The sequence below is a fragment of the Simochromis diagramma genome, unplaced genomic scaffold, assembly GCF_900408965.1.
Source record: "Simochromis diagramma unplaced genomic scaffold, fSimDia1.1 OVJJ01000107.1, whole genome shotgun sequence".
Classification (NCBI taxonomy): domain Eukaryota; kingdom Metazoa; phylum Chordata; class Actinopteri; order Cichliformes; family Cichlidae; genus Simochromis; species Simochromis diagramma.
The window spans coordinates 6,509,906-6,535,944 of NW_024387209.1; the positions used below are offsets into that span (position 1 = coordinate 6,509,906).

At 41.2% G+C, this 26,039-nt stretch overlaps 1 protein-coding gene across 4 annotated transcripts in view; it reads right to left on the reverse strand.

The window, feature by feature from the left end:
• Positions 1-18,489: 18,489 nt before the first annotated feature.
• ahr1b (aryl hydrocarbon receptor 1b) overlaps positions 18,490-26,039 on the reverse strand; it is a 72,839-nt gene continuing 65,289 nt past the window's right edge. For all 4 annotated transcript variants that reach the window (XM_040051373.1, XM_040051372.1, XM_040051370.1 and 1 more), the window contains one exon: positions 18,490-19,851. In XM_040051373.1, the coding sequence (XP_039907307.1) occupies positions 19,693-19,851 (159 nt within the window). In that variant the 3' untranslated portion in view covers positions 18,490-19,692. The remainder of the gene's footprint in view (positions 19,852-26,039) is intronic.

A 26,039-nucleotide genomic window follows, 5' to 3' on the forward strand; every position in this document is an offset into this window, starting at 1 on the left:
TCTATGACCTGGATAAAAGGTAGAAATCTTATGAATGTCTGGACTACAATGGGGGAAAAATGTCCTTTTCTGATGTGTTCTATTTGCGCTGTGCCTTCATGTGTTCATTAAACGCACCCTGAGAATTGAGTCCACTCTAAAACTGAGAGTTTCAGAGTGAGCGAGAACTTTGTCCAATAAAGAAAGTCTGTTTCTTCTGAGGGGGGCAGAAGGTTTGGTTTTATTATCCGACAACCTCTCTACACTCCTTGCTCGCTGGGGTCGCCAAAATAATGCGCTGATCCAACCCGATTTGTCACACTGATGAGAAAGAAGATGATGAGAGCCATGTCACACATAAACTGGGTGGTGTGTGAGCATTTGAGGCTGGGTTGAAAGTCAAAGCAGGGAAAACGCAAACACGAGGTCCTTCTTTGTCTTTCTTTCTGGTCTCCTTTTACGTTACTGCATGGATAGATAACATAAATAACATGAAGGGTGTACGGCTGCATTCAAATATCTATTTTCTAAAACTGATCTACCATTTTAGCTCGAGAGCATGACACGTCTCTCACTCTCAGCAGTGATCGTCACGCTTCACTTCACCTCGTTACAGACTTTGTCATGTAGAATTAGTGACTCTTCATTCACTCTGAAAGCAAATGATGTCCTGCCTTTAATTTAGACTACTGTTTGAAAATGACTCATGTATATTGAATTATCTGTGCTTTTTTTTCCACATACAGAAAAGTCTTGATGGGCATATTTGCTTCAGTCAATAATTTCGACTTGATTTTAGTAGGTAAAGAACATTTCTGCACTAAGAGCTCCAAAGAGTGATGGGAATGTTTACCTTCCAAGCCTACATTTAGTAATGCTGTTCTTAGACTTGGATGTATAGTGAAGCTTTCCATGGATTGTTGGTCAGGTAACTCATGAAACAGAGTTTCTGTAACAGTGCGCTCTATGTACCACAGAAATCTGACAAAAACTCAGATCTCTGTTTTGTAGCACATTAAGGAGAAGTTTTTATTCAGTATAAGTACTCTTCTAAAAAAAAAAAAGCTCTAGGATAGTGATATTATAATTGTATAAAAATATAACATTTTAGAGCCTTTTTACTTTGGTGTATTGTTAGGTTTATGTACAGCACACTCAAAATACACAAGCTAGCACAAACTCAATTTCTTGAGGCACAACATTTTTTACAGTGTTTTTTAAAGGGTTTTTTTTTAAAGGTTTTTTTTTACAAGTTTTTTTTCAGTAAAAAAAGTACATCAATGATTTAATAGCTTGTAGAAACACCTCCACTGAACTCTGTTTTTTTTTTTGTTTTTTTTACAGTATATAGCACCTAATCACAATAACAATTGCTTTAAGATGGTTTATATTGTAAGGTACAAACCCTACAATAATACAGAGAAAACACCAACAATCAAGTGACCCAACATGAGCAAGCACTTGGTGACAGTGGGAATGAAAAACTCAACAGGAACCTAAGGCAGAACCAGGCTCAGAGAGGGTTAGCCATCATCTGTGACTGGTTGAGAGTGAAACACCATCAACAGCAATAACTTAAACTAATAATTTTCTGTATGAATTTTTCAGTCGCTCACATTGTTGTGGATGAATTTTTGTCTTTACAGCATTGTTTCAGCTCCTTGTGGTTCATGCACAGCACAGCTCTCTTAAGGTCCCACCTCAGTATTTCAATCAGGTTGAACAGGAGCCTTTCAACAGGAGCCTGTTTCTTTGAAATGGGAAAATCCAGAGATGTCAACCAAAACACCAGGAAAAGAATCGTGGAGCTCCATAAGTGTGGCTCAATTTTGAATACAATTTGGTGCCATTTACAATTAAGAAATACAGACAATTTCTCTCTTTACTCTTAAAGTTAACAAATATGTTTTTTATATTTATCAATCTAAAAAAATGAACATTTAGTCTGATTTGATGTTACAATTAAAAAAGTGTTTGTGTTTTGATCTGAAGAGTACATAAATATCTGGTTTCAACTGTATATTTGATGACTGTCAGCACAAAGAGGGAGAGAGAGGAGAACGAGGACAGAACAGAGATGGAACAAGAGCAGGTGAGACACACATGTTAGTCAAATGGTTGTTTACCAAAAGTATCACCGTATCATAGGTACTCATGTATCTCGTACCTAGTGTTTCTTTTTAGGTTTGCTATTTTTCAAATTCTGTATTTATTAAGTTATGCAGGCTTGTTTGCACAACGAGGCTAAATAATTATATAAACTTTTCTCAATCTAAATAGTGTTCTTTGGTAGAATTAAAAAATAAGTGTAGTGCAGGTCTATGACGATTTTTAGTGCTACTATCATCTAGTTCTGATTCTGGTTCTGTCTTGGTTAAATCCTGAGTAGTCCTGATTTTGAACTGTTGTAGTCCTGTTTTAATTCCGGATCAGTTCTGGGTCTGGTTGAATTGGGGTTTAGTCCCTGTGTCTTGATACAGCCCTGACCTTGTTCTGCCCTGCTGCTTAATTAAAAAACTAGTTTAAGGTGTCCTGCATATGTGATATATATTTTTCCCTATATGAAGTCATTGTTTTTTGAACAAAACTCAAAACAGAGCCAATTAATCTTTCAGTCATTTCTCACCCCCAAAAAAAAAAAAAAAAAAATCCCACATGCATACTACCCTTTAGGGCTAAGCCCCGGGTGTTTCAAATGTCTGGCTCCGCCTCTGGAGTAGAGGCTTTCTCCTGTCAGTTTTTCTGAGCATGCTCCACATCTCCAGGTCTGAATGCTCCAGACCAGCATAATACAAATATTTCTTCTTTTATACAGGTTCTCACCTTTGCTGATTATTAATTTTAATTCCTTAGGAAACATTAAAGGTGTAATTAGTTTTTCACTAAACTGCAGTTAAGTTTATAAAACACATCTAAAATAAACTTAAAGAGTCCTCCACTTTTAGCTCTAATGACTGAAGAACTTTGAAGTAAGGTATTAATTCTGAGAATCTATCCTCAGAGGCACTTTTTGTAATTACCCTCTGTGGGACTTAACTCTATTTTTCACCATTAGGGGGCAGTGTTTTCCCAACAGGTTTGATGTTTTCAGATGTGCAATGCTGAAATGAAATTTAGATATTTCTTTTTATCTTTTGGTCCCTATTGTCATTCTTTGTCACCAACATTGCTCCACATATAACCTTACTGTGAGAAGACAAGCCTTTTGGACCCATGCTTCATGCTTAAATCAACTTGATGAGGCAAATTTTGCACTTACATAAGCATCAGGTGAAAATCACCTGGGGGCTTGCTGCTTGGTGAGTTCAGTGTTCAGTGTTGTCTGTAACTTAAAATTTTGCAACTCCAAATTGCTGTTATAATGTGTGTGATTAATGTGTGTGATTAATGAGGAGATTTACCATTTGGCGGGTCCTAGCTGCCAGCTGTCAGTCAAATATCGGACCCTACAGGACATCTGTGGAGATTTGACCCAAGCATCACGCTGAGGTCGAAACCTGCACGCTGAACGCTGACACTCACAGTAAAGGTCAGGACAGTGGAGCACAGGGCTCTGGAGGGTTGGTGACCTTTCAGCTCGCTACATGTGGACTCTAAGTGAACCAGGTTTTTAGGAAGCAGAGTGAGCAGTGGCCCGACTGTCCTGCTGTGAGAAAATTAGCCCTGTGGTCCATCTGCTGGTTCATTAGACAGCTGATGGTTTGACCTCTACAGGAAGAACTCTGTTCTTGTGAGGAAAGGGTTGCGGTTTATCCCCGTACCTTAAGATGAAACATTTATATTCTGATTGGAGCAATCGCTTCCTGGCTACCTCCTTTTCCTGCTTTTCTCAATAAAAGGCTTTGTGATTGCTGCTATTATTTTGAAGGTGTTGCAACAGTCCGTCTGACCATTTATCCAAAGTTGGGCCGCAGTGCCAGCAGACTAAGCAGGTATTCCAGCAACATTTTCTATCTCCTCCTGGGGGATCCTCAGGCATTCCCAGGTCTGATGAGATATATTGTCACGGTCCTGGATCAGTGACCCAGTGTTTTGATTTTTGTATTATTATTATTATTATTATTATTGCTATTCTTGTTCCCCAGTCTTATGTCTTATGTCACTCCTGTCTCTGTGCTCCCTGTTATAATAAAGCAGCCTCCTTGAGTTCATTCCTCCGTCGGAGTGTTCTGTGTTTTGGGTCCTACATCCTGCCTGCCACAGCTGTTTCATGACAGAACGACGCGACCACACAATGGACCCAGCAGCACTCGCCCCCTCAGAAGAACTCCGGCAGGATATCATTCACTCTGTGGACCAGCTATGTACTGTATTTTCCGCACTATAAGGTGCACTTAAAATCCTTTTGATTTTCTCAAAAATCGTCAGTAAGCCTTATAATTCAGTGCGCCTTATGTATGGATTCTGGTTGTGCTTACTGACCTCGAACGAATTTTATGTGGTACACGGCACTCAAAAAATGTTTTAGTACGACTTTGGTAAGCTACAAAGCCGCAGCTGGAGCATTACGGCTACCATAGTCAGGAGCCGTAATGGAATCTGGGTCCAAAACTCCGTCTGCTCAGGTCCCAAAGTCAAACGAACACTGCGGCATCACTGAGAGTTAAAAACCATCTAAATTCTGTCATTAATGAATCAATGGTACGGAAGTGGAGGAAGCTAGAAGAATGAGTTGAGTAAAGTTTGATCTGATTTTGTTTTGCCTAATGCGCCTTATAATCCGGTGCGCCTTATGTATGAGAAAAGACCCGTTCATCGACAACGCGCCTTATAATCCGGTGCGCCTTTCCGAAAAATATGGTAACCAGTGGCTGGATTTTCCTGAGGAGGAGTATCATCACGCTGCAGCTAACCGGCTACAGCGATTAGTTTCTGGTTACCCCTGGCTACTGAATTCTCTTCACCTGCTAATACAGGATTTTCTTCTCAATACAGTGCACCTTCATTGCCCAACTCCAACCGCTCACCTGCCCGGCCTACCGGAAAATTCGCAGTCCCACCCGGCAGAGGACTCGCAGCACAAGCCACCGGACGTAACGCCACCCTGAAATGTCGGTTCCTCCTTTTTCCCAGAGAAAGTGGCGTTCACGCCGCCGTCATCCTTCGCTCGCCGAGAGAGCTCCGGTGGTCAGTGGAAGTGACTGTTTTAAGCACACTCTACCCGTGGGCGGTCAGCTCACGCCAGCACAGGCTTTCTGCAAAGCATTGGGAATAATTTTCGCTCCACCCAACTTTTCCACACCACAGCAGGGGAAGCCATGTCAGAGCTGTTCCACATCGCCATCAGCTTTCCCTGCTGCTACCGCTCCCTCTTCTAGGAGGAAGCAACTTCCGTGCCACCGGCGGTCATCAGTAGATGTGGTGAGTCACAAAGACTTTTGTATTACTCCATCCAAGCCTGGTGAAATAGAGACTGTATATTCTGAGGCCATTTATTCAGGAACTATGGAGGTAAAAGACTCATTTCATCTCCCTCAGTCCAAGCCAGGAATTACAATTTCTGAGACTGTTTTTTCTGAGGCTAATTTCCCACTCATGCTTAAAGAAATGTTTTTTTTGTGTTCCTCCTGGGCATAGTAATACAACAGACTTTGTTCATTCTGCTCTTTCCGAGCCTGGACTTACACACTCTATGTCAGTCATCCCTGAGTCTACAAACTCCATGACAGCTAACTCAGGTTATGTCGAGTTTAAAATCGTAAGACTGTTTTCTCCGAGACCACATTTTCTGCCTCTGTCGATTATAAAGACTTTTTTCATGCTCCATTTGAGCCGGGGACTATAACAACAAAAAAACTGAAGGCTAACTCAGAGACTGAAGATTCAGAAACTGTGCATGTAGCTGCTAAGGTAGCGTTTCTAGAGACTGACTCTCTCTCCAGGGCTTCCCCAGAGCCTGGGCTTCAGACCTCAGCTGACTCTGGACCTTTGGAGGCTATAGAGCTAGTGCAGCCCGCTCTACCATCCGTGGCAGCTCAAAGTCAAAGTAAACTTTATTGTCATTTCTGCTATATACAGTACAGTATACAGAGAGACGAGACGACGAGGCTCCAGTTCCATTCAGTGCAAAAGAACAACAATAAATATAGGAAGAGTAAGAATAAATATACACTATAATACTAAGGTAAGGGGAGTAAATATACACTTGAGGTAAAAAGAGTTAATAACCGTGTAAAATTTACAATTTACAATTGGGATTTAAAGTGACCTTGACGTGGTTTAAAATGACCAACATAGCAGCTTTTCAGATTACAATGTGGTAATAAAGTGATCAACATGAGCAGGTTTCCTCAGAGTAGGATTTTCCATAGAGCAGCATCTGTATTTACAAAGGCAGTAGTATTTGGAGTGCAATAGAGTCAGTCAATGGTTTGTGTGGGTGTGTGTTGTGGGGGGAGTGGGGGAGCTGGTTGTGAGTTCAGGAGTCTGATGGCTTGCGGGAAAAAGCTGTCTTGCAGTCTGGAGGATCGGGCCCGAATGCTGCGAAAGCATCCGTGGATGCTGAGTGGTGTGTGGGTGGAGCGAGTCTTCCTGAAGTCAACGATCTCCTTGGTTTTGTCCACATTCAGTGACAGGTTGTTTTTACTGCACCAGAACGCCAGCTGCTGAACCTCATCTCTTTAGGTTGACTTGTCACGATCATCTTTCTCAGCGATGAGTTGAAAATGTCTGTGAAGACATCGGCCAGCTCAGCCTTTTGTTTCCACTGAGAGCTCAGGCAAACTCAGCCAGCCTGCAAAGGACTGTTTTTTTATCTGCCCACTCAGAGCAGAGCATTAATCTCACAAAGACTGTTTTCTCTGAGCCTGCCATTCTGACTCCTTGTGCTCCTGTTCTCAGGACAGCTGTGGCCCAGCACTTCACTGCATCTGTCTCTATTTCCAAGGAGAGGGGGGCTGGGGCCCAGTTGATCCCTGCTCTGGTTTCCAGGTCAGCTGAGGCCCTGCTGGTCCCTGCACCCATATCAGCTCCTCGGGTGGGGGCAGCAGCTGCCCAGTCTCTACCGAGACCTGTGCCAACTCTTGAGGTGAGGCCCGCCTGGATGCTGCCGACCTCCGCGCCCGTACCTACTCCTTGGGTGGGAGTGGCAGGGGTCCAGAAGGTATCTGCACCCGTGTCTGTCTTTGATGATGGCTCAAGTGAGCCCGTCCGGAGGCTCAGGAGAACCAACACCTACTCTACGTCCACTACAACCTTCAGCTGTCAGCTCTGCCCGCAGCTCAGTTATCTGTTCAGCCAGGGGCCTCTGTACCTGCTGAACCTGTGTCTGCTTCTGTTGGAGGGTCCGAGGAGCCCGTCCAGCCGTCTTCTGTTCCTGCTGGGGGTTCTGGAGAACTGTGCCAGCCATCTTCTGCTCCCACTGGAGGGTCTTGAGTTTTTCTTTACCCTGGTCTCGTCATGTTGATTGCTCTGTGCTCCCCTCATGTGTCTCATCTCCTCGTTTCCCTCAGTGTATTTTAGCCCTGTGTTTGTCTCTGTCAGTGTCGCGTCGTCCCCTCATGCTGTGTGTGTGTTTCTCCTTCCGTGCTCCCTGAGATCTCCGTCCCTAGTTTCCTGGTTTCGCAGTGTTTTGTTTTCAGTTCCCAGATTTTAGTTTTTGGTTTGATTTTGCAAGTATTTTTTTTGTTTAAGTTTTGTCACTGCAATAAAGCAGCCTCCTCTGAGTGTTCTGTGTTTTGGGTCCTACATCCTGCCTGCCACAGCCATTTCATGACATATATAATCTCTTCAGTGGGTTCTCATAACCAGATGCCCAAAGCACTTCAACTGGCTCCTTTGGACATAAAGGATTAGTGGCTCTGAGCACCTACGAAGGAAACTAATTTCTGTATTTGCAACTTCAGTCTTTTCTTCATTACCCACATGTCATTAGAATGTAGGTGAACTGGCAAATGAAAAACCTTCAAGCTAAACTCTCTCTTTAGCACCATAGACCGGTATGATGGTCACATTACTGCTGGTGCCACACCACTTCATGTCACCCCTGAATGACATCCTGAGAACCACCGCCTCAAACTTGGAGGTGTGGACTATCATCCTGGACAATTTCAGGCTGCAAATTGCTTCAGTGTTTGCTGAAGGTCAATGAAGAGCCCAAGTCAGTTTTGATAAGATCTCCAACACCAACTGAAATGCAGCCCCAAACCATGACAGAGCCTCCAGTGTGTTTCACAGATGGCTGTACCTGTGTTCTGACCTCCATTGTACCGTCAGAAAGCCTGCAGAACTATTGCTCCATACTTATTTAAAAATTAGCATAAAGTCTGGCTCTTAGGAAAAAAATATAAAGAAATGAGAAATAGCCAAAGCTAAGAACCTCTTTACAAATAAAGCCCCAGATATGGGTTACACTGATGATAGGTGGTCTCCTCCCTAAAAGCCTCTCTGACGGTGAACACTGGCCATTAGCCCTCTGTTTGAAGCTTCATGACAGCTCACGCTTCACTTTGCTTGGCTGTCCAGACATGTATGTGTCACTCAGGGACGCTCGGATACGGTGTCGTTAAATTATCAGGAATCAGACGGCTATTTTAGTCGAGCTACAGCTCGACTAAAATAGCTGTAAAGATTTTAGTGGATTATTATGTCTAGAACATCTTCATTTTGTGATTGTACCCCATAAAGTTGCTCCTGATTAGCCATCATTCTCTCACAGGCATTTTTATTTTAACTCAATGCAGGAGTGTGTGTGTGTGTGTGTGTGTGTGTGTGTGTGTGTGTGTGTGTGTGTGTGTGTGTGTGTGTGTGTGTGTGTGTGTGTGTGTTGGGGTAGAGCTAATACACTCTGACAGCCCAACGGGTGGAGACAGGGCATGCAGAGAGAGAGAGATCAGTGTTTCCTGCTGCAGCTCTGAATATGGACAGCAGCAGGACCAATAATAGCAGGAGGACAAAAATCAATCTGCCAGCGATCAATCGCAGCATCAGGGAAAACATCGATAGAAACACTTCTATAATTGAAAAGTTCTGGGGTTTTTTTTTCGTTGTTTGTTTTGTAGATTTTTCACTTAAATGTACACCTGCCTGTTTTGTGAGCAAATGCACAATACAAAGCAGTTTGATGTAAAGTTTTTGAGCGTGGTTTGAAAGCAGGTCAACGGCTCTGCAGACAGGAACAGCACGGTGTCCTCTGAGCAGGCCTGAGTGGTTATAGACGCTCCTTAAATATTTCATCTGTCTTCTGTGCAGCAGGAACAACTCACAGACCGGAGAGGATAAAATGCTGGACACGTCAGTATGAACACAGCCTTCATCGTTACCTTAAGCAACCTTTGGCTACCCAAGTCTGTTGCATAAGACAGTTAAGGGTGTTTTTTCCTTTGGAGCACTCCAGAGAGGTTTAACCCTTGATTTTGCACAGGCTTTTTTCCTGAATTACATTATAATGCCAAAAGTACTTACTCATCTGCCTTCAAACACACCATAAACTTGAGTGAAATACCATTCTTAATCCACAGTTTAATATGTTGTCAACTGACCCTTTGCAACCATAACAGCTTCAATTCTTCCTAGAAGGCTTTCCACAAGGTTTAGGAGTGTTTCTGGGAATTTTTGACCATTCATCCAGAATCACATTTGTGAGGTAAGGCACTGATGTTGGAGGAGAAATCCTGGCTTGCAGTCTCTAATTCATCCCAAAGGTGCTCTGTTGGGCTGAAGTTAGGACTCTGTGCAGGCCAGTCAAGTTCTTCCACAGCAAACTCACTGAACTATAGACCTTGCTTTATGAGCATGAGTTTTTCCAAAATATCTATATATCTTATGTCTATATATCAAAATATCACCCTCCACCAAAATTTACACTTGGCACACTGGCAGTCAGACAGGTACCGTTCTCATGGCAACCGCCAAACACAGACTCATCCATCGGATTGCGATGGATTTATTGCACAGACAAGTGGCATCCTATCATGGCTCCACAATGAAATGTATTGAGTAGCAACTTTAGGTGTGCTAAAGCAGTGTAATAGGATGCCCTGTACAAGATTTGAAACATGGCGTGAGGAAAGGCTGATGTGGGCTGGCACAGAGATTTGCAGAACTGCCATGACTAATGGTATGTTTCAGTTTTTTTACCCATCACATCAAAACACCATCATCAACGATGCCCTTATACATTGTATATAAAAGATAGCAACTTATTTCTGTACTTATTGCTAAGTGTTGATATTCATGTGTTTTAAAATATAGTGCGTACAAAATATTTTTACATAAACAGTAGTAGACTAAATGCAGTCTACAATCTGTGGTGACAATTTTGCACACTGTAACTTTGAGAATTTACATAAAGTGTAACAAAAAAAAAGTATGAATACAGTTGTGTTGAAATTAATCCAGTCATTATCACCTGTAATAATAAAAAAAACATTCCTGTCAGTTTTGGTGTGAAATCAAAGCCTCAGCAGCAGGTATCATTGTTGGAGACACTTTTATCATTTTCTTTTGGTTGGATGTTTTTCATGTGGTTTCTAGTGTTTGCACTGTGGTGAATTATCTCAGTGGGAAAAGAACAAAAACAGCACCAGTAGCTTATTTGCTCTGGGCGGCTGTTCTGTAATATTTGAGCTCTCCCCGCTGCCTCGCTGGGTGGCCTGTGGCAACGGGCTGCGCGAGGCATCGGTCTGAGGAGGTTGAAGTGGGACACAAAACATCTTGCTTGGATGATTGATCACGTCACAAGCAGGCAAAGTTAACTGTCAGCAGGTTGCAGGAGAAGGAAAACTCTCATGAATTAAAGATGTAAAGTCAGCAGCAGACAGTGTTCTGCACTTGGAGAGGAAGCCTTATGAGGAAGCCTCCTTTTAGCTACCTTCTTTTAGTCATGTCTTTATTTTTCGGTTAGTTAGTTTGTTTTAACTTCACAGTCAGGCTTCTGTTTGCATTTTTTTGAATGAAGTAATCTTAATGATGAAAAAGAGCTCAAAGCACAAGTAAAACAAACATAAAGTTGTCAGACCTCTTTTTGCTCCCAGTCCACAATACTAACTAAGGCAGGCTTGATTCATAACATGGTACATCCCAGAGTTTCTGGTTGCACTGTGAATTATTCAATGTGGTGATTGAGATGTGGGTGCAGAGCTAAGACAAATAGCTCAAATAAGCTAAGACAAATATTCAGTATTTTAGTCTGTAAGCAGGGCTGGACTGGGACAAAAAAAATCAGCCCGGGCATTTTGACTAGAGACCGGCCCACCAGGTATTATAGGAAAAGCCATAAAGGCTTTGAATGAGAACAGACGCTGTTGTGACAGTGATGTACACTGTCTTGTTGGTTGGTATATGTATGATTTCTATACATTTTACATCAGATAAAAACTTTGGTTGTAAGATCCACATAATTATTTAATAAAAGCCAGATATTTTTAAATGAGAATAAGAAAGAAAAGTATTTCTTTGTGCCCCCCTCTCCCTGTTAATGCCCTACCTGCCCCCCTGGCAAAACTTTGAGCTACTTAGAGAAGGATCCTGGTGCTATTTGTCTCTCAGAAACAGTTCATAACTTCCCTTCAACTCATTCATGTCACCTAAAAGGTAAACCTGTTTCTCCATCACCTGTTCAGCTCTGATGATTCAGTAAGGACATCTCCTGGTTTCATCTTCATGTTTCCCTCTCACCACATATCCAAACCGATATCATGACCAGCAGCTTTTACAGCTGTGGCTCCAGCAAACATCAGCTGATACTAGAAATTAATATTAAATAAATTCTAACAACAGCTGATCAAGCTTAAACGTGCTGCTGTTGTTTAGCACGACCTCCGCTGGTTTCCTCTTTCTGGCGCAAAGTGGACGATAAATAAACAAGAGGGAAAAGCCGATCAGCTGATCATTGATCAGTTTCATGATTGAAGTAGCAACAGGAGAGGGAGGGGAGAGAATGAGAGAAGAAGAGGCAGCTGTGCAGCATAAAGACACAGAATAACTCCAGCTTTGTGTCTTTTTCATTGTAGCTGAAGTCCGGGACAAACTGTTCCTCTTCACCTCAATACGAAACGCGAAATATTTTCTCTGAATACGAGACGTTTCCGTTTTTTACGGGACGATTGGCAACTCTACTAACTAACCTTATGAATTAAATAAAGTTCACTATCAATAACATCAAAGCACCCACCCAGCTGTATAGAAATTCCGTCATGCTAGCTAGCACGCAGTACGAGTTATTGTAACTGACTGTAAAAAGTGAGCACAACGAAAATAAACTCCACCTAAACTTGGTTTATATCTGACCCAGATAGACTGCAGGTCTTCTTACCTTCTTCTTACCTGAAGTTCAGTTCACCTGACACACCTCCTCCTGCCTCTCTTTCCCTCATCCACCTGCTGGCCTCTGTGGAAGCTCCACCACAGCCACCGCCAAACAACTGAGTTATTTTTACACATCGACTAGCATCTGGCCAATCCACCACCTTTCATTGTTTATACCGTTACAAAAAAAAAAAAAAAAATCATCGGCCCATAAAAACGAAAAATCACCATCGGGCCCACCAGGCATATGCCCGGTAGGCCCGATGGCCAGTCCAGCTATATCTGTAAGTCTTTGCTGTTGGTCACTTTACACTCCCTGGTATCATTGTATGTTTGTTTGCTTTCTTTTGGGCAGGAGTTCACATGTCTGTTGGTGTAAAAAGCGCGAGTAAGGACATGTGCAGCTAAAAGCCTCCTCAACCTCTTGTTGGTGCCGTGTTTCACTTCAGCATTTAAAGTCTGAGAGGTTTCTAATGCAACTGTAAGGAGTGTGTCTAAGTTTCACACATGCCACTTTCTGCCCTTCTGGTGCTTTCTGTTGCCACTGGTTTAGGTATTCCTGGAGAAATAAATATAGTTATGTTGATCAAGAATTAACAGCAAAATCAACAAGGCCAATATGAACTCATAGTATCAGCATGTGTAACATTATGTAACAAAATGTTATACTACCATCAATTAACATTGAGGCTACAATAAATAGCTACAGTTTTCAGTTCTTAGTTGGCAGAAGTTGCACCTGGTGTGGTCTTCTGCTGCTGCCGAGGTGCTCTTCGGTAGATTGGCAGCTTGTGAAAATTCACATCAGCCAGTCTGGCATCAAAAACCATGCTGCGTTCAAAGTCACTTCAAATATTCCATAGATAATTTTGACTATCTTGGATGTTTTGAGTTAGCCCACACATGTTAGCCCACATGGTGGCCGTGCTGCGCTGGGATATGTCGGCAGCTGATTATTAATTCTGATATAACATGGACTCTTAGTGGGCGTTATGGTGCTTTTTAAATCCTTAACTCTTCTTTACTTCTTACCCGACTTTCCTTTAATGATGTCATGCATCTGGAGTGGCTATTTGTACACTGTCGTCTAAAAATCTGAGGACATCAGGTGACATCAGAATTGGGGACTACACTGACACCCGGTGGGCAAAAGACAGCAGTTAGCACAACCAATCAAATAGCATAAACAACACGACAAAGGAGGCCCCGCTACAGTGTGATTACACAAAATCCTTTATTTCAAGGATCCAAGAGCACATTTCAACACATGGCAGACTGCATTTTTTTGTTTTTTAAACACATGTTAGCGCACAACTACAACTTCCAGTGATTTAAAAAAACAAAACAAACAAACAGCAAAATAAAGTCTGCGTGCATTAAAAAACAGCACAGGGAGAGTTTGGTTTAATTTAAACTCAGATTTTTAAAAAAGAAAGATTAAATCTGTGGACAAAGTGGGTTTTAGCAAGTGAAACAAGTGATTTTAAAGTCTCCAAATGCTGAGAGCAGAGCAGGTCTTTGCTCATCGTTATGGCACCATACTGCTTTGAGCTAACGTGTCTTCAAACATGACATATAGATAAAACACACTGAGACTCTTAGGGACAATATTCATATGACAAGGAATCATAAAATGCTTTTCTTAAAAACTACTTTCAGTGCAAGAGCTTGTCAGAGCTGTGATTACAAAGCAGTGCTTGAACAACACCATTATAAACACATCTTATACACACACACAATTAGTTTTTCAGGTTGTAAATAGCCTTGAGATTTCATAAAGTTTTTTTTTCTTCCATACAGCGTGTCAGTGGGTGATCTGACTACTGATTTTAAATGATCTGCTTTAAGAAAAATCTGATCATCATCTGATCGTAAGAAAAAGTCAGTAAGAAAAGGAAAAAAAACAAAAACAAAGAGGCAAATCTATAAATGCGTTTCGATTGTCGTCGGCTGACGTGAGCAAAAAATCGCTTCTAAGCAACTTTCTGTGGCGAGTTGAAAGCTTTGTGATTCACACGAGACATTCAACAACAGAGCGCCTCTTTTGGTTTCTGAGTCAGTGCTAAATGCTAAATGCTGTCCCGTCTGCCCTCCAGCTGCTCTTAATAGCTCCGTTCATGTCATGTCACCGCTGAGCTAATATATGTCAAAACACAAAGCTAAAATAATGATGTTGTGCCCTGCCACATTATACGCACAGAGACAAAACCTGTCAGTGTGTCTTGAAACGGCTCTCTTAAGGTGCAACAATGCCTTTCAGCTAGTTAGTGAGCAGCCAAAGGAAGTCCACAGCCTCAAGTGAAGCCAATCCTGTTCAACTGATGTCTAAAGTAAGTTTTTATAATTATACATAATTAAATATGTGGACTGATCTTGATTTAAAAAGCTGCACAAAGAATGCTAAAACTGCATGGAGAAAACAAACAGCAACATGCTGACTTTAAGTAAATGTTCTGTAATTTTGTTAAATAATACAACGTAAAATGTTCAATTCAATGGAATCTACTCAAAAGAAATTTATGTGATTAGTATACATTCAGTTTATACCAAGCACACTCCTCAATGAAGCAAATAAACCTTTTATTTTATATATTTCAGTTGCATTCCATTAAAAATTAATGCTTTGTGTTTATGAGGTCAAAAAATCATTTTTTCCACAACTTTTCCACATTTTTATTTCATGACAAACTTTCGTTGACGTGAGTCAACACGACAGAAAAGCTTTCCTTGTTGCCTCCTCCACTTTATGCTTGATTTAACATTTCTGGGGAAGCTTTTATTACGCTTACAGTAACATAACGTGTTAACGTTGTACTCCACTGCGTGGGTGAGGAGGTTCACTCACAGTGAGTGAGTGAAGAAAGGAGAAACTATAGAGGTGCTGATTAACAGCGGCAAAGACTCTCACACTGAGCTGAAAGGAAACTAGGGCAACTGAAACAGGTGAGTGACTCCAGGACAATTTTTTTATTGATTGTATTTATCTTGTTGTTTTTAACATTTCACCGATTCAGTACATTTATATTTTAATTTTACAAATCTGGGAAAGCAATGTTTAAGTCAGGCGCTACACTTTACGTGTTCGTGATTCCTGTAGGGTCCACTTGGGTTAATTTCATCATCAAATAGTGAGTGTTAGGCTCTACCCAAGAGTTTTTTGTGACTTCTTTACATTATAATACAACAGCTACTCACATGCAGAGTACTAAAACATAATCATAGCTTGTATTAATTGTGTATTAATTTTACCCTTGTATCAGAAGCATGAAATTGGCACGTCACATTTACATTTCTTACAACTCAATTGAGGTTTTTATTCTTACACTGTTACAGATAAAAATAAGTTTTTAGCTATGCTGCAACGTTTGTATTGTGCATTGTCCATACTGAGTGCCCACCAAGGGTGTTTTGTCCTACCACCACACAAAAATCTTTTTTTAAAGTATGTTTTAATTGGCCTAAACTTAAAATAGACTTATTTTAAGTTCAGGCCATTTTTCATCAAACAGCCAAAATCAGTTTTGTAGATGTAAAAATTCAGTTTTAGGGTCTTCCGAACTTGAATTACAAACAAGAATGTTGCAGAGTGCCCTCTGGTGGACAAACTGTGCAAGCTTAACACTCATAGCATGGTTGAGGGGTGTTTCTTATTTAATTTTCATTTACAGGTTGTCTTAAATGCTGATACCAGCTAATATCAGCCCTGTGATAAAACGCTGAGGCACCAACCAAAAATCCTGATGGTTTCACAGACACTTTATATCGTGTGAGACAAAAACTTTGGCTTTAGTTTTCATTTTCCTTTTGCTTCATAATTTGAAATCACACTTCAAAATTCATGCTTCGCAAATTTTGCAAAGAGGGATGAGAGGAACGGTAAAAAAAATGCTACTGTCTGTGAAGTTTCTGGATTTAAACTAGGGCTGTCACAATTTCCAATAACAATATTTTTGTGATGCAAGCACATTTTGTTTTTTTATTACTGTGTGTTGTTTAACATAAAACACATACAGCCCCAGTTTAACCCTCTGATCATGCAGACATATTGATTACTATCACTTTAATAACTTCTTCAGTTCCAGTTAATCTGACATGACATGAACGCAGTGGGCTGTAAGCTTTGACGTAAACTGCCTTCAGAACAGCTGGATCGCAGTCTCAGTGAGCGAGACATTTTCAAACATTACACAACCAGCAGGGTCAACAGGGGCTTCACGTGAAGAAAGCCCAGCCAGGTGAGCTCTAGTACTGCTAATTAATGTGCACCAGGGTTTAAAGTGTGGAAGTCAGTCAGTGCTAAACCAGCTACAAGTTCTCACTTTAGATATGAGAATAAAATATTTTTTTTAGTTATTCACACTTTGAAGGAATAAACGATCGGGAGTCTGACAGGCTGAAAGGCATTAACGGGAGATTTTCACACTCTCCGGTCAGGAAACAAACCAAAAAATGCTCTTTGATGTTTGATTTCAGCACCGCTGATCGACAAATCAGACCGCCCGAGCCGGTGCACGACATTGGTGTAAACTTCAAAAAGGCGAAAATGCAGCATTAGGGTGAACCGATAAAAACCGTCTGCTAGTCCTCTCTAATCTTAAAAGGAACCCAGATTATGAAATCGTGTAGAGCTTGTGATGTCATCTTGTGTCTTCATTTTATGAAAAGTGGAAAAGTCCTTTCACTAATAGGCTGCCATGTTGTTTAAAGTTGCAGTGCACTCTGGGTAGAGACATCTAATGGTCCCTACAGCAAGACAGACACTTTTTCTGGTCGGCTGTACTCGAGCTGTACAACATGAAGATGACCACTGTAATAATCCTCTACGTTTCTTATATCACGTCCATGTGTCTAAACCCCTCTCCCCTTACTGATCATGGCTGAGCCCGACTCTGCTGGACATTTCTTCCTGCTAAAAGGGAGTTTTTCCTTCCCACTGTCATCAAGTGCTTGCTCATAGAGGCTCGTCTGACTGTTGAGTTTTCTGTGGATTATTGTAGGGTCTCTACCTTACAATATAAAGCACCTTGAGGCAACTGCTGTTGTGATTTGGTGCCATTAAATTGAATCAACTTTATTTGGACCAAAGCACCGTAAATGATATCACAGTAGTTCATCCTTTGTGTAATTTTGAGCTGAATGCATTGCACATGTAAACTAATGGCAGCTTTCGTAGGTCAAAATATACCTGAAACATTTAGGATTTGCTTGATCAGCAGAGGACATTAAGGCCAATAAGCTGAAATAGTCTGGGTTCCTCTTAACCTTTCTCAACATATTTTAAAAGACAAAAAAAATCTAATTTAAAACAACATCAATAGGAAAGAAATGCTTATTTTCCCAATATGTAGCACCAGGGGAAAAAAAACTACTAACCCCACAGTTGATCTACATCTAGGTGACAAAACGAACACTGATGTTTAAATAATCTGTTTGTTTCTCTGATCTGACGTCACAGCGTTTTCCATAAATGAATGGCTCAAAATGTTTGCATTAAAATATACTGCAGCTTGTATATGATTAAAGTCTTCACCAGTGGTTTTAAATGTTTCAGATGACTCCTTGTGACCAATTTTCTAAGCACACCACACCATGAGCTTTAAGCTAAAATGTTTCCTACTTTAAAGGCAGCTGTTGGTTTGAGTTTGCTGAGAAAATGCAGTTTAAGTCGAGCTGCAGACTCAAGACTTTACAGGAGATTTGTTTTTTGGGTTTTTTTGGTCAACACATCATCAAGGTTGTGGTGAATTAGCTCTCAGAGGATTTAAAGACTTTAACCTTCACGTTACCCAACACCACAAAAATGTTTCCTGGATTCATCAGTCTATTTTCCTACAAAGTTTCATAGTTTTGACAGGAATTATTCGCTAGTGTGGCAAAGATAATGGAAAGCATGATTTGTTCTATGTTCGAATTTGATGCTCTGATTTGATCTGATCTTCTCTGTTTTGAAAACCATTTTTGAAACATTTTAGTCATGAGAAATATTTTGAGTGTTTCTCCACAAAATACACTGACTTAAAAGCAACTTTGTTGCAATAAGACAGAGTCTGCAATCAGTCTGCAACTGAATGGGGTCAAGTTGGCAATTACATGCAATCTGCAAATCATTGATAAAAAGTTCTTCAGGATTGTTACTGAATTAAATTATTTTAATTTTACTTACTCATTAGACCTTTTTCATTAATAAACATTTTATTCTATTTATTTTTTATTTTTTGCTTTTTATTGTATTTTATCTGACCTTATTTTATATATCTTTATTTATTATTTCATCTGTTTTACTTTCATCATGTCCAAAGACCATTTAAAATTTCTGTTTTACTTCATCTGCTGCCTTTTTATTTTATTTTAAAATTGGCTAACATTGCAAGCTAATGTCTTATTACCATCTCGTCATTCATCAATCAAGTACATTAAACTGCACTGAGCTGCATGAAAGATGCTATACAAATAAAGATTCGCTGACTGATTGCTGTTGCTTGATGCAGCATATGTGATATTTTATTTTTATTAATGCTCAGCGTGTAAGTTTTGGTCCTTCTCAACTACCATAGAGATCACTTCTCAAAGCTCATGCTCAAAGTGTTTGCCTGTATTTATTTTATTACTTGAATATTTGTATTTATTTCTATATTTTTCAAGATATTTGCATGAATATAAAGTGGTGATCAAAAAGGTTTTCATAGGAACAAGCAGGATAGATTCTATCACACTCAAGTTAATGGAAGTTAGGTTAATGGGTACAGTAAATTATTACAACTACAAACGTGTGTGTATAAGTAGCTGTTATGCTTCTAAAGCATCTCTAATTAGTGTAACTGAAGCTCCGACATATTATAACAGAGTTCTTAACATAAAAAAATGAACTGAAATGAGTGTAATTAATAAACCCCCTAAGTTATTTTAATCAGGAAAAACAGCTCAGTGGTTTGAGAGTTAAAGTCTTTTAAACTTGAAGATCATTTCAGCCTGAACCTAAACCAACAGCTGGGTGTGCATACAGTTAAAAAAATAGCCGGCAGTACTTGAATAGTTCAGTTTTCACATTATGTGCCACTAAAACCGGCCTTTTTGTTGACGTTTCTTATTTTGAGCACCAAAGAGAGATAATAAAGATAAAAAAGTGCAGTAATTGAGTGTAATTGCGTCTTCCACTTATTTTCTGTTCGATTAACTGTTTACACACCGGTCACAAAGTGATGAGTTTTGGCTTGACAGCAAAAACCCAGTTGCGGTCAGATCGTCAGGACCACATGTTTGAACCAGATATGGACACTTTCAGAGAGAGCTCGTCCTCTTCCTCTACCAGAGGAGATCTGAGGTTTTCTGAGCAGCACAGGTGAGATGAAACAAATGCTATTAAAGAGAAGCTGATCTGAAGTCTTTTTAGTTTGCATCCTTATAAAATCATGATTGTCAAATGCAGACACAGTCTGTTTTTCCTCTTCTCTTTTCTGTTCTACCTTCTCAGAGGAAAAATCCAGATTTCTGGGAGTCCTGAAGGGCAGGAAGTTCATCTGGGCATGGGACTGGGATGTCGCCTGTGGCCACTGCGTTCCCATTGGACATCAGACACGTCGTGACGTACGCCGTGCTTGCGGCTCCAAGGAGGCAGCCATTCTCCAGCTGAGAAACAACACAACAGGGTCACACTGTAAGAAAAACATACTAATTTCTGAGAAAAAGGGCACAGTTTTAGAAAAAATGTATCTCTCCCCAAACAACCAATAACAAAACTAAAAAAACTGTCAAATGTCCAAAAAAATGAAGTAATTTCTAGAACTGGCAGATGTCCAAGAAAAAACTGTCTCCAAGAAAAAAACTCCATAACGGAAAGATATCGATTCACTTTTCAAGGTTAAGTTGAAAAGAAATTTAAGTAAAAATGGACAATAGCAGATGTCTGTGTGAAAGTGCTGCAGTTTAGTGAATTACACAGCTAGCTACATATAGAAACCTCTGCTGGAAGGATGAGTCGTTCTAATGAAAACTAATTTGTTGTCTGCTTTACTCACATGAATGAAAAGAAGTGTTGGTGGTGTTCTACTCACTTTTCTTATGAGTTGTAGAAGGCTTTAACCTCATTCATTATTGTTCATGTTAATTATTTCTTTTCTTCAGTGGTCCAAACGCGCTGTAAAACCGTGTAATCTGTTCACAGCAGAGCTGTGCCTCTCTCTGGCTGCCTCCCCCTCCCTCCCCCCTCCTCACTGCATTCGCAGCATTAGGTAATGATGACAGTCAAATTGTAGGTCAGTGCCGCTCATGCTTGACTGGTCAGCCTGCCAGTATTTTTCTTTCAGCGACAGCCACTGACCCTGAAGAATAACAGCAGAGGCTGAATGGGGAGGGGATGAATGGATGCCTGCTGGGGTCGTCCATCTCTGGGGCATCCCGACCTTATTCTATTCATTATTGTACTCCTTCTCACTGCCGTCGCTTTGCTGCTCTGTGCTCCTGTTTCATCACATCTCTTTTGTCATGTCTCAGTTTGTTTTTTGGCTCCAAACACCAGCAAAAAGCTACTATGACAACTACTGAGCAAATTTCAACAATGCAGTATGTCACAAAATCATTAGCACTGGAGCAACATGCTACGTGAGCCCTTTTTCTGTCACACAAGCTTCACGTTGGGCTTTTATTGCCAAGTTAACAATGCAGACTTGTTATAAACCTTCAAGCCTAAATCTGGCAGCGCCAACTGGCGAGGTCTCATTCCCTCATTATGTTTTACAATGGGAATTTCTCTAGACCTCCAACTTGTACTCCAATAGATCAGTGTTTTTAGGACCTTTCTCTGCTCTGCTTAGTTATTACTGGAAAAGGGTTTGGTTGGACTTTAAAGACAAGTTCCCGTTTCTCCTGAACATTTTTGGGTCTCATTAGGCAATTTAAATGATGTTATGGGGAGCTGAGTTTAGAATTGGCTGTTGTGAGTCTAACAGGATCCAAACATCAGAATGCCTGCACTGTTTTAAATACCAACATCTCAAATAAAACACCTCAAAATAATGGATTTTATTCAGGCTTTTATAACTACTAGCTGGGTATCTAACTCGTGAACAGTAAAAACAGTCTTGAAACTCAGTTTAAGGCTTTTCTCTGCAACACGTGACAGTAAAGTGTCATGTTTCTACCTTCATTCGTGGAGTAGCATTCATTATTTAACACCATAGGTGAAAGTGGTGAACTGTTACTAAGCTCTTAGCAACACACTTACATTTCAAGATTTAACTATGGAAAGATTTAAGACTCAAACTCTCATTAACCCTAACTCTCATGTAGCATCAGCTAAAATACCTGAGAGACCAGCGTGGCCACTCTGAGTGAATCTGGTGACAGCCAGTTCATATCATTAGTTGATAAAGTAGTTTAAAAATGGCCAGTTGCTCAGGCCTCAGACACACAGGCCTTGAGGCACGTTGGCAACCATCTGGCAACCACCAGTTGCACTGGAAAAATATATATTCCTCAACTTGTTGCGCGTGGTTGCTGGCAGTCCCTGTGAAATTGATTGCTAAAGCCCCGTTCACACAGGCCTAAAGACTGCTTGGTAACCACCTTTCGCTAGTGGTTGCTAACAGTCACTAGCAAGAAAGAGGTCAATTGTGATTACTTTGGTTGCTAACAGGTTGCCAAACTTTGACTGCAACCCTTCAGTAAAAGTTGTGTCTTACCATCTTAATTGTGCCTTAAGCAACACAATTAAAGCAACACAACTTTACTTTGATGGCAAATGTGCTCATGTTTTCAGACAGGACTGTCTTCAGAGTCAGTGTTGGTTAACTAGTGACCGAACTCCTTGTGGAAAACAAAGAGTCTAAAATTAAGTCTTGGCAGGCACACGTTTGTACTTCCTCTGGCTGCAACAATGAGTTTTACGTTAAAAACCAAAGACTTTCGGGAAAGATCTTTCACTCTTTGTGTCTTAAGCAGTAAGCGGTTTGCTTGGCTAGTTGCACTAAAACAGGAAAATCCACATGTTACCCGTAATGTTAGAGTTTGTAAGGTACTTTATAAATGGGGACTGTGTGAAGGAAACAGAACCAGAAACCAAGACCAGAAACTGGTTCTGAAAATAAATTTGCGTTTGATCTGGAACAACTAGCTGGCTAACCTTAGCTAGCTTTGTTTCCTGTTTGTGTTGGAATCATCAAAATCCCACCAACAAATTAAGATCTGTACAAAGTCAGACAGACAAAGGGTTTATCCTTCAGGTCTCAATAGTGCCTGCACTAAAAGCACACACTGTAATCCAGCGTTAACACCAAGCCCTTCAAACACATTCATCACAAATAAAAATAACCTTCCTAGTAAACTAGCCCTGACTCTAACCTTTCACTTATCCCAACTCCCAGTGACTGTTTTCTTAGGCAGTGCTGCTCTGACCCATCTATCCCTTGTCTTATTTACATGGGATGTCTGATCACATCATCACAGTGTACTCTGAGCTCCATGCCAGCCCGCAGCCTTTGTGCGTTGACTTGGAAAAAAAAATCCATGGTCATGACAGTGAAAGAGAGCAGCACAAGGCTAAAGGGTTGGAGTTTCTAGATTCTGCGGCCCTGGATTTGTTGATGGTCAATGATATTTGAGGGCATCTTCAGGCCTTGTGAGCTGGCTGGAGTCACAAACCTAACCACAGCAAACAGGTCTGACGAGAAGTAGCCACTATGGACATCTGAGGCTAACTAATGAAAGGTACCTACTAGCTATCTTTCACAGTATTTTCATTATCTGACAATTAATATGGCTTAATTGTACTAACAGACCATCCAAGATGTCGATGCTCCAGTTAGGCTGAGTGTAAGCCTTGTAGTTTATTAGTCTGTTGCTTGGCATTAACTAGCAGATATCCGTTTTTATCCCGTCTGTTTTTTTTCTAATTTTGGATGCTAACCAAGCTAGCTAGTGTTAGCTGATAACTCAGTACATCATCGTCTCGTCCAAATACGGCCACTTCTGGCTCAGAGAGCCATGCAAATCTCTCTCTCTCTCAATCTCTCTTTCATATATATATATATATATATATATATATATTTATTAGGGGTGCAACGATACACAAAATTCACGGTTCGGTTCGATACTTTGGTGTCACGGTTCGATATTTTTTCGATACAAAAAAAATGTTCATGCCTTTTTAATTAGTCATTTATTAAAATTATAAATATATATTTTAACTCAAAAGTACAGTTTTTAAATTTAACCCTAACCCTTGTGCGTGTTTTTTATTTTGACAGCGAATGCGCACCTGCGGACCACTTATGTGCACCCCCGGTTATTTAGCTCGTCATATTGCAGCCACAGAAATTCTTTTGTCCATGAAACCATAAAGCTGCACTTTCTTTTTGCCTTATAGTCTGATTTGTCATAACTTTTCCGTTTTGTGGTAAGCTTTTCTTTGGCTGTCACTTCTTCACCCTGACCTGTCTTATTTGGCTCAGCAGAACTAAAATATATATCCTGCTGCTTTTACACAGGCACTCACATAACGCTCAGCGATTCTCTGCGCGATCAACCTCTCACATGTTTAAGCTTGCTGCGGGAGATTTCACTTGTCATGTTTGCGTAGTAAGCTAACGATTGATAAGACGATGTCAGAGGAATTGGTGCGCAAATTATCACCACTCACCAATCAGTACTGTCGCTCTCTATACACAGTTCGCGCGATTGCAAAGTGAAAGCAAAAAAAAACAAGTGCAAATTCAAACGCGATTTCAATATGTCACATATTGACAGTGGCTCACCGATGCCAAAGACATAATTACCCAGCTACATTTCCGAAAGAATGCAAAAGCATTGACATATATTTTTCCTTCCTACAATAGCCCGACGGGGTAGATTAGTAGAGATAGATTTTGGTAGCCCGACTGGAAAAATTGCTAGCCCCGGGACGTCGGGCTAGCGATATTGCGAGCCCTGTATCTGATTGAGGAATCACTCATCTTTGGAAAAGAGAGTTTATTACAGAGAAATGGCTCTTTCCAAAATAAAAGCTATACTAAATGCTTCTTCTGGGCTATATTCTCAGCAGCATATTAAACATATCAGGTCCCCATAAGGAGAATCATGTGCTAACGGCTGTCTAAATGACTTGGGTAAAGTTTGTAGCATGCATGCTTGTTGTTTTTGTCTGCTTCCACTTGTCTTTGCACTAGGATGATGTCAGCGTAAATGTGCAGTCATATTCGTTGTGTTCCCACTAGTGCTTTCAGGTTAATCTCGTTGAAATGACCTTAACGCCACAACACGGCAAATCTCCGTTAACAAGCTACCCCTGATCGCCCGTGCATGGGGCTAAACGGCCAACACGTTAACGAGCTAACTGCGCTAACACACTAGTTCCCACCCATGTAATTGAGCATTGCGTGGCACATCCAACATACTGTTTTACTTTAGTCCATGACGCGCTTACCTTCAGGGTCATACGTCACATGAAAACCAAAATAATTCCAAACGCCAGATCTGAATGAGGGTGGGGGAGGTTCAATTTGCCATGTTGCAAGGAGAGCTTAACTTCTGTCTCGCTAGTATCGTTGCACCCCTAATATATATATATATATATATATTAGGGGTGCAACGATACCCGTATCGATATTGAACCGTTCGATACAGTGCTTTCGTTTCGGTACGCATATGTATCGAACAATACAACATTTGTAATTTATTTTATCAACTTTCCTTCTGACATGCTGTCTGTGTTGAGCGCTCAGTGAATCTGCGTTCGACTACTCCGCCTAGGCTGCACTGTCGAGCGCAGATCCACTGAGTGTTCAACACAGACAGCATTGTCAGAAGGAAGAGCGCAGGGCAAGCTAGCGAGACAGAAGTTAAGCTCTCCTTGCAACATGGCAAATTGAACCTCCCCCACCCTCATTCAGATCTGGCGTTTGGAATTATTTTGGTTTTCATGTGACGTATGACCCTGAAGGTAAGCGCGTCATGGACTAAAGTAAAACAGTATGTTGGATGTGCCACGCAATGCTCAATTACATGGGTGGGAACTAGTGTGTTAGCGCAGTTAGCTCGTTAACGTGTTGGCCGTCTAGCCCCACGCAGGGGTAGCTCGTTAACGGAGATTTGCCGTGTTGTGGCGTTAACGTCATTTCAACGAGATTAACGCTGACAGCACTAGTGGGAACACAACGAATATGACTGCACATTTACGCCGACATCATCCTAGTGCAAAGACAAGTGGAAGCAGACAAAAACAACAAGCATGCATGCTACAAACTTTACCCGAGTCATTTAGACAGCCGTTAGCACATGATTCTCCTTATGGGGACCTGATATGTTTAATATTGTGGCGAGCTCAGACAAGGAGGAGACGGAGGTATCGTTTGGTCTTGCTTCCCGTTAGCTAGCCAGGGAGCACAGCCGTTTATTGACATCTGCAGAAGAACACTGCCGCTAGCTAACTGCTCAGCGCGGCAACCGCACAGCAACAACAACAACAACACACAGGGCGCCCTCTGACCCCGGAAGGACACACCGTCGCAGCGAGAGGGCGTCACCCGTCACTATGGCAACATAAACAAACCATAACTGTACAAACAGAACCCCGAACAGCCCTGACCCGCTACATAGCCCCCCACCTAAGGGGTCAGTCGTCCCCGACAACCCCATTGCCCCACACAAAGTCCTGCAAATGTCCAGGTGCCTTCTTTTGGCGCACCGGCCGGTCACGACTGGTGGGGGAAAAGTCACTCGGGTCAGAACATGGGTTGCCACCATCATCCCACTTCTGACACCAATGTGGCGAGCTCAGACAACGAGAAGACGGAGGTGTTGTTTGGTCTTGCTTCCCGTGAGCT